This window comes from Cajanus cajan, chromosome 7, assembly GCF_000230855.2.
Source record: "Cajanus cajan strain Asha chromosome 7, NIPB_CcT2T_4, whole genome shotgun sequence".
In the NCBI taxonomy this organism is placed as follows: domain Eukaryota; kingdom Viridiplantae; phylum Streptophyta; class Magnoliopsida; order Fabales; family Fabaceae; genus Cajanus; species Cajanus cajan.
The window spans coordinates 48978575-48988266 of NC_138523.1; the positions used below are offsets into that span (position 1 = coordinate 48978575).

Below are 9692 nucleotides of genomic sequence, written 5' to 3' on the forward strand. Positions count from 1 at the left end.
ACATTCTGTCAAAAAAAAAAAAACTGTTATAATAGAATGAAAACAAGTTAAGTTTTTAGAAACAAGTTAATTTGTACTATAGGATCGAATTAAGATTTAAGAGCAATTTTCATGATGTAGAAAACGAATCTAGTTTGATACAGTAAGTGTGTGTTTAGTTTCACGTTTGACCGGTTTAACTTGCATAAAAAACGTAAAAATAAGAAACTATAATTTTTTACTTCTGCGTTAAATCAATTAAAACGTGAATCAATTACGTGAATTCAAACATGCACTAAGAGTGTGTTTGAAACCAAAATTACTGTATGAATCATCATTTTCTATTGAGATATCCCTTGATCTTTTGACAGTTTCAGATATTTCTTGATATTTTTTATGAATATTCTATTATTATTATGATTGATTTGGTTATCACAATTATAATATCTGTTATAATGGTGATGTAGAGATTCTATTTAGGAATAATTGTGTAATTAACATAAATTAAGATAGCTATTCATGTAATCTTTGTGTATATATATTTGGTCTTGGTCAGCATTAAAGGGGCAAGAATTACATAGCAAATTCTTCTTTATTATCTCTTCGTGTTCATCATAAACAATAAAAAAAAATAGATTTTACATCATTGAACATATTAACGTAATTTTTTTATTGTTAATATGCTTTTTTGACATTGTTTTAAATACACGGTAACTTGATTAATCTGATTCACGAGTTGAGTTGAATTGTAAAAAATTTATGTCGAAACTTATATTGCTTAAATTTTAAATAATATTGTGATAGCCTCTGATTAGTTAATTTAGGAGTTGACACCTTTATGTTTTAATAATAATTTTTCCCGTAAACTTTAAGCTCCGTCCATCTTAAAAAAACAGTGGATTTAGCCATGCTAGGCTGGACTAATAAATATCCAATCTAAAGTTAGATCAATTATACTCAACTTGGTCTAAAAATAAACTAATGCACTAACTTGAATGGGTTTTGATTATATATCTTATATTTTTCATAAAAGACAACTTGCTTTCAGACTGAGTCAAGTAAGACAATGTAGATTAGATTGGAGCTGTTGTGGAAATCAAGGACCAGCAGGGTATGGAGGTTTACTTCGGGGACTATACGGCAATTGGATTATAGGCTAAAGTCAGGTTTGTGTTACATACTCTCAAAATGTCTTGTTTTTTATCAACCAACAAATTGAGTATTGTCACCGCTGAGGGCATAAAGGATTTCACCAGAGAGAATTGGAAGCTGGAGTTCAAGCATACTCTCAGAGAGGGAATCAATGTTCTTGTGACAGATGCCAGGGGTTTACCATTTTTGAGGTTGTAATTTTTCCTTTTCTTTGTTTGCACATGTTACCGAAAAAAAAAAAAAGACTGTAGATTACAAAGACCATGTATGTTTTGATTTCATGTGTGTGAGAAAGAAACACTTATTTTAAAAAGTAATTCCTGTATACTTATTCTATTTAATAAGAATTTCATATTTTAACTATCTTGATGACCATTTAAATTAAATATTGGGTAAATTAATTTTTCATAAATATACAGTTTTATAGCTGGCATTGCTTATATTTTAAAATTATATTGCACATTAGAACAAAGTAAATTGATAAAATTTCAAATATTTTTAAATTATATAAAAAAAATTAGACTCTATCCATTTAATAAAGATCCCAAACTAACAATTAAGTCAATGGAAATTAATTTATATAAAAAAACATTAAGTAGAGTAAAACACAAAGACTAATTTTTTGTGTATTGTAAACAATCATTCATGAAGAATTTGCACTCTTGATACTTATTTGGATAAGAAAAAAATGCTATAAATCGTTTGGCAACAGAATGCATCTCTATTACCCCCAAAAGAAGTTTTTCTAAAAAATCCCTTGTGGTATATGCATTTAAAATTGAATTTTTTGCACTATTCCAATTTGTATCCAATGCCATAAATTGATTATGTCTACCCTGTGCTAATGTTTTCAGTGTAACGCCATAAAAGATGAAAGCGACACATTTTCTTACATTATAATTTGATTCAAAGGCTCCCTCTCTTTCTCTCTAACCAAAAAGCATAAAACAAATGTTAAAAGGTTACCAATCAAAACAAGAAATGAAAATAAGAAAAATGGAAATATATCACAATTCTACAAAGCAGTGCCTTACGTGCAACTTGTAAATTTAAGGAGGATATTTGATTATTCCTAAAGTTTCTATTAAGATTACTTATCAATAATGGCCCTTAGGTTCAGAATTTTCACCCAAAAAATAAAAATGTTATAATACCAGTCAACTGCCTATGTCTACAAGGGCTAAATTAAATAAATGTTGATCCCGCGTACACTAATACAGCTTCCAACAGCACTGAAGAGTGAAGACTAAATCAAGACTTGACAATGTCATCACATATCTACTGGTCCCCAAATATTTTGATCATCATAAGACTGGGGATCCCTTAACATTGGTTTGAACCTTGGTCTTGCTGGTTGGTCTTTACCCATGGGAAAGTTCCAGAATGAATCTGAGTTCTCAAAGAATATGTAAAATGCAACAGCTGATGCTAAAAATAGTCCCAAAAGCACCAAATAGATCTGCCACTCTGCAGGTTTTAAAGGATATTTAAAATGTCAAATTAAATCAACATCATTGGACAGTATTAGAAAGAAGGAATGTCTGCATGCGTGTGTAAGAGAGATAGAAAGAGAGGACCTTTCCAATCCTTAGGTACAGTCAGCTTAGTGACCAGCGCTCCCCATTCTACTGAGGTTGTAAGTACAACCCTGAACAATAAACACCCAGGTGAATACATAGGTAAGACCAAAAGTATAGATTTATTAGGATAATTGAATGTATATTTTTTTTAATGTGAAATTGCTTGCCCATGATCATGTAATCAGACTTCAAGTCTAAGGCAATCTGTGGAGACAACTTAAATTCCTTTATAAATGGCTTAAGCTTTAATGTCAGATTGGTTCTCTAACACTAGGTTCAATTTCAAAAATCCACATTTGCTCTGGCTAATGATCTGATGGGAAAAATTTTCCATTGCTAATATTAATCAAGATCACAAGGGAATTGCAACTTATTCTAGATCCATCTCATGTCTCACCATTCAATATTATCTACATTTATGATAACCCACCAAATCCTTTGCATCCCATTCTTAGTATGTACGATCATGTGATTCTACACTTATGCCTGGTTTTCCTTGATTTCTCAAACTAAAGCTAGAGACCTAGTATTTTCAAACCCATTTATCATGCACGACTACTTGTTACATCCACCCAATGTTTCCTAAATATACAGCTTCTAAATATTGGATTTGGATCCATGGATTCTAAAACCCCAGAAATTAAAAATCCTCCAACATTAAGGAGAGAACCAGAAATTTGAGAAGAGAGAATCTCATTTGATAGAGGATTTTCATACTATTGCAAATCATTTACTTTTTTTTGTAACCATCTATCTTCATTGATGATTAACAGATTCGCCTTAGCTTCTAGATTTTTGTTTATGCAAGTATCATAAAGGCTAGTAGAATTTTTCTTTCGAACATTTATGTTGTTAAAAATAACCTATGCACCATTAAGTCCCTAATTTTTTGCTTTTATACCTGAAAAAATGGAAAAGGAGGTTTCAACAATTTACTCAAAGTCTACATAAATTTATATTCCGATGCATGTTCCAATATTCAAATGAATAGCTCAATCCCAACTTTGTGTCCAATATTAAAAAAAAAATTAAAGAGGTTCCACCAATTTACTCAAAGACTACATAAATTGATATTTGTCAGAGGTTCCAAATTAAACCAATCGAGCATATAGAGATTACCTTTCCCTAGGACAGAACTCAAGCGATGAAATCTTTGTACCCAGGTGTAGTCTTTTGCTATAATGGTGTATCTGCATTTTCTTTACTTCAACTACACATATGTCTCCATCTTTACTTCCCCTGGAATTACAAAAGTCTATGAGCTGAAGAAATGCTGGAGACATGAATCATAGATTGTAATGTGATATACATGCAAAGTGCCAATTACATCACAATTTTACAAGCCTTCAAATTTTTCCATTTTTTATAGTTAAAAGACAGTCGCTTACTCTTCTTTTAACAGCATAAATTTTGGAAATCAAAACTGACAAAAAATAAAGAAAGAATGTTGACCAATGACCAAATACATGCCCGAAAGTCAGAAGGTAACTGTAGGTTCTTACAGAGAAAGGTATTTCCCATCATGGCTAATGGACATTACTGAAGCAGACTTTCTAATCAGTTTCTTATGCCCAATTTTATTCCATGTGCTAATATCATAAACCGCAATGACAGAAGTATCACCTGCTCAGATAGAAGTATCTATAAAAAGGCCATGCTTTGCTGGTCCAAGAGATTTGAAGAATATACAAATTAAGATTATAGAATATACTAGAAACAAGATCCTCTTATACCTTTTTGAACGGAGCAAAATAAAAATGGTTTGGTTCCATCCTTTGAAAATCGACACAATTCAATCTTTTCATCCTAAAGAGGCAAAAGGAAACATTTGGATCAAGTGATTCAAGTAACTGCATTCAGATCCTGCCACAGGTTCTTAAATCAAATATACCATACCGAGTTGCGAGATAAAGTAGATAAAGGAACACCATCTTCAATATTCCAGATTCTTGCTAAACCATCAGTAGAAGTTGAAGCTAGAAATTCTGAGCCTAGACTGAAGTATAAAAAAAAAAAAAAAAAAAAAAAAAAGGAAGAACAACATAATAAGTATCAATGTCGTCAAAGTTTCAGGATTAAGATATTTACAATGTAACATACTTTTATTGTCTAAAAGATCATATCTACACAGTCAAGTGTTGTAGGGGTAAACATGCAAAGCAAAAATTATCTTATCTGGTTGTAAGGACTCCAAATAAGATTACTACAGTTTCAAACTATATCAAGTATTTATTACAATTCTACTAGCTGTAGGGATTACTGCATCTTTTAGCAGGACCCAAAAAATATTTGTTTATTATACCTACCTAAAATCCATATCCCGGACTGATTTGTGAGCTCTTGGTTCATCCAAAATCATGCGCATACCAGGCCACTCCATAATTCTGAGATGTCCATCCTACAGTTGTTAAAGACAGAACTCAAACAGGATCAAACTCAAAGTGCTGCATAGAACATAAAAGCAATTGGTTGGATTCAAGAGTGATGCTTACCAACCCACCAGCAGCAAACTTAGACCCATCAACACTAAAAGTAATGCAGTTCTGGGGACCAATACCCTGTAGAGGAGCCAGTTCCTTAGCCAACAACTTCATGTTTGTTTCACGACCATACAACTCAAACAATCTACAAGCCATTGAGAAATACTTCAATCTATATATGTTCACTATAGTATCTATTATAATTAAGAACCATGGAAGGATCTCACACCCAGGACTAGAAATATAGAAACTAAAACATGTAGTTCGTCGACTGGACCAGACATGTGCGGCAAGTCAAACATCAGGACTGAATAGGCTTTTGATATGATATTTGAATTGGGAGTTAAATGGGTCTAACTCAACCTCAAAAACTAACTCAAATGGGAAGGATTGCCAAAGTCATTATAAAGAGTACCTTGGCCATATACCTAACTAATGTAGGATCTCATCACAGTATCAAAGGAGGATACAAATCATCCGATGAAAATAACTCAAGGCAAAATTCAGCTATCTATGCTTAAGAAACAACATAACTATTATGTCATACATTCACCTAGTTCCCAGGGGGAAAAAGAGGAACAAGAAATTTGGCAGAACTGAGCCTACAGTTTTATTGTCCTTTGAATAGTTAAAGGGAGATAAAATGTTGGAGGTCTGATTCCGATATTACTGAAAGTGGTACTAACCGCCAATTTTAGAAACTGGAAGTTGAGACACATCATGAAAGTACTTTTCAATGGACGAATACAGATAGAAGATCAAACCCAAAGATCTAATCATAGAAACTTACTTGCAGCTACCATTGCTTAAAGCGCACACAAAATCATCCCCACTAGGATGAACAGCAATAGCAATAGGATCACCTTCCTCCGCTTCCAACACATAAGTGGCCTGAAAATATCGATCAAACAAAAAGATCATTAAAATAAAAGCTAAAGCCCCATCCACACTTTGCCTCCATTCATCAACCCAGAAACTCAACACTAAAAATGCTTTTCAACTACAGAAATTGTGCACAATATCTACTTCCCCCAACCATCTGCTTCAAGTGGGAAAAATGAAGAGCTTCCCGGCCAAAAACCAAAAGGATATGCACAAAACAGCTCATGTTTCAAATGACTCACTCCACAGAATCTACATGCTCACACATAGATAAACACAACGCATAAAGAAAACAACAGTTACTCAGCTTACAATAAAAAAGGGGTGTGCAAAAAAACAGATTAATATTTCAAATGGATCACTCTATACACAATACAAACACACGACACCTGCATACGTAAACAGACAACACCCACACATACATACTTATATTCAAAGTTTTAGAGAAATACCAGAGGAGAGGTAGACAAAGAAGTGGTCTTAGGAGCGAAGGAGAAAATCTCGAGTAGAGAAGGACAAGAACTGCCACGTCTGGACTTTCCTAACACCACCAAATTCAGATTATCGGGCCTCCGAATCCACGACCCGCACGTAACCGGACCCTGCGGTGACCCTGAATCATTCCCCATAGATAGTGTTCGAAAATTAGATACCCAGATCCCAAGTTCGCTTCTTGTTCCAATTGGGGTGCAAGAAATGAAGCTCTTCGGAGATCGTTGAATTGGATTCTTCAGCAAAATTTAAATAGAAATATCAGAGAAGAAGAAGAAAGCCTCTAAAAAAAATAAACAAAAAAGTCAAAGAGGAAAAAAGCTTTGTCTTGTTTTATTTAACTGTTAATCAATTAATTAATGAAACAAGGGACAACCTTCTGTGATATTGCGTTTTAAGATTCCTGAGTGTGATTATGATTTATGGGGTTTTAATTTGTGAGCGAGATGTGTAAACATGTTAGGGAAATTTATAGAAAATAAAATAATTAAAAGATAATTAACTTTTAGGGTTTAGAAAATCAAAGCGATTTGTTTAATGGGAAGGAGATGGGTCCGTCCAGTAAAACAATGATGAAACAAACATTGTCAACAATGGAAATATTCGCCAAAGATTCCGCGGCATTAGCTCGATGTTGTTGTTGTGTGCCATACAACAAGTTCATGTCTATATTGGCACAAACAATGTTGATTAGATATATAGATTTGGACGAAAAATTTCATCCGATACAAAAATTGATTTACATAGTTTTGTATATATACAAACAAAGGGTTACTTTACCCGTATGTTGAAATGTGAGATTATGATAATTAATTAATATTATAATTGTGTAATGTAATAATGAATAATCATAATAATACCGTGTTGGTGGTTGAATCACAAGTGTTCCTCTAAGAAAGACGAGTGGGTGATGCAAATGCGTTGCTAACAGAAAGCGACGACGTTTTAGTGAGAGAAGGTTGAGAGTTGGTTTATAAGCGAATGTGAAAGGCGGCAATAGATTTGAGATAAGGAGGGAGGGAGAGGGTTTCATATTATTATCTCTAATTCTCTACATACTCTCCAATTTATTTAATTGAATTAGAATTTGATTCAAACATAATCACAAATTATCAAATATATAAGGATATTAACTTTTATGATAAAAGCTTAATGGATTTAAGCTTAGTCAATTAAATTAAATTTCAATTTTCATGCGATTTTTATTTATGATGATTATTATTAAAAATCAATAAACTTATTATATATAATATTACGTGTTTTTTAAGTTATATATATTGTCTTTAATAATCATTATTCATTAGGATTAAGATTTGAGATAATTAAGAATATGAGAACTTAATTCAATCTATTTTTGTAATCTTTTATATTTTTTATCAAAAAAATATATTATTTTCAACAGTTAAAAAAATAAAAATATTATGATAAAATCTTGATATTAATTGGAAATGTTACAAAAATAATGATAGGATTTGTTTTCTTGTAAAAAAAAAAACTTGTTGTCTTTTTTATAATTTTTATATAGATTTTTTTAATAGAAATTTTGCTTTTAACATTTGAGGGTAAAAATACGTTAATAAAGTAACATTAAAGTACTTTCTTTTTGTTTCCTCATTGTATTTATTGAAACTTAATACTTTAGTTCATCGTAAAAGATATTTTGAGGGTAGCAAGTGTTTTTATTTATTAAGACATATTATAAATTAAAATAATTACTGAACATTTTAATACAAAATACAATTTTAATGTCTATTTAATAACTAATTAGTAGTCTTAAGATCAAGACCTTGGTAAGTAGTTATTTTATATATTTAAAGAAAATAAATTTTGTTGGTTACGGTGATTCTACTGGCATTTAAAAATAAAAAAAATATCTCGCATGGAAGTTGTGTTAGTTTCGATCAAAAACTACAAATTTTAACGTAGTTTGCAAGTTCTCACTACAATAATAAAAACAAAAACTCTTTTGCCGTTTCGCGTTCTCTTACATGTAATTTTGTCTACTGAAATTTTATCTCTTAGTTAAAAATAAGAAAGAAAAATTAAATAATAAAAAAAATAATAGGATTTGATCATTTGATGACGGAAATTTTTACCGAAGATAACTCTGAAGCGAAAATCTTATGTGAGATAATACACTTAACTTTTTGGTGATGTTAGTCTTAATAATATATATATATATATATATAATTAATTGGATGCTATAAAATAAAGGTAATGATTTTTTATTAGCAAAATTTACAACGACGCAATAGGATATCAAATTAGGAGGTTATGGTTATGTATAAGGGATGTTAACGGCGGGAGTGTTCTACAGTTATAATTATCATTATCTACGAATATATGTAAATATTTTTGGATATTTATTTTTTTAAAATATTTCTTAAGAAATATTTTAATATTAATTTTTCTTTATTTTAATATTTTTTTAAAAATAATAGTTTAAAAGTTAAAATTTAAATTATTAAAATATTATACACTGTTTTATTAATTAATATTCTTCAATTCAAAGATTAAATTAATTATTAAAGCATTTCATTCCCATAAATTTAAACAAATTTAATATGTATTTGAATATTAGTGGATACTCATGATAAGGATATTATGATGTTTCATATTCATCCTTATTAACATATAAGTATGGAAAGTATTTGTATTTGTTATCGCGGACATTCATCTTTACTACTAAAATCATAACACAAACTAATTTATACGAATCAAATGTCATTTTAGGTTAGATTGGTCTAAAACTTATATTTTTTGGGCTATCATTTTTTGGCCAAACCTAACTCATGTCAAGTCATTGGACTAAATTGACCTAATTAAAAAAAGTACATTAAAAAAATGAATATATTTTTTATAATAAAAAATTTGTAATATCATTAATTAAAACTATACACTAATTACATATGAATAGCCATCTAGTCACAATTATGTAACATTAGTTAATTACATATGTTCATATACATCAAAAGTAAAACATATTTTATCCATAAACAATAATTAATACTTAACTCTTATAGTTTTCTTGTTTAATTAAAAAGACTTTATTGTGATTAACATTTAGGTTTAAAATCATGATTTAACATTTCATTTATTGTCTAGACCCCTTCAAATTTAGTATAAA

The 9692-nt window shown here is 30.4% G+C and overlaps 1 protein-coding gene and 1 long non-coding RNA gene across 4 annotated transcripts; one reads left to right on the forward strand and one right to left on the reverse strand.

The window, feature by feature from the left end:
* The first annotated feature begins 5 nt into the window (after positions 1-5).
* On the forward strand, positions 6-1494 carry LOC145949586 (uncharacterized). Its single transcript, XR_014427924.1, has 2 exons — positions 6-1145; positions 1236-1494. It is a non-coding gene; the product is annotated as an uncharacterized LOC145949586 (long non-coding RNA).
* A 619-nt stretch (positions 1495-2113) lies between these two features.
* Positions 2114-7446, reverse strand: PHF1 (phosphate transporter traffic facilitator1). Of its 3 annotated transcripts, none has more exons than XM_020367387.3 (11): positions 7426-7446; positions 6526-6801; positions 5982-6082; positions 5204-5336; positions 5018-5109; positions 4608-4707; positions 4445-4517; positions 4214-4334; positions 3831-3950; positions 2709-2779; positions 2114-2598 (listed from the first exon to the last, which is right to left on the reverse strand). In XM_020367387.3, exons 2-11 carry the CDS (start codon positions 6700-6702, stop codon positions 2402-2404), a joined length of 1185 nt encoding a protein of 394 aa, XP_020222976.1. In that variant the 5' UTR covers positions 6703-6801; positions 7426-7446; the 3' UTR covers positions 2114-2401. The 3 variants fall into 3 exon arrangements, with proteins under 3 accessions (XP_020222976.1, XP_020222974.1, XP_020222975.1); XM_020367385.2 differs by lacking the exon at positions 7426-7446 and adding an exon at positions 7149-7244; XM_020367386.3 differs by lacking the exon at positions 7426-7446 and adding an exon at positions 6942-7082.
* Positions 7447-9692: the final 2246 nt, after the last annotated feature.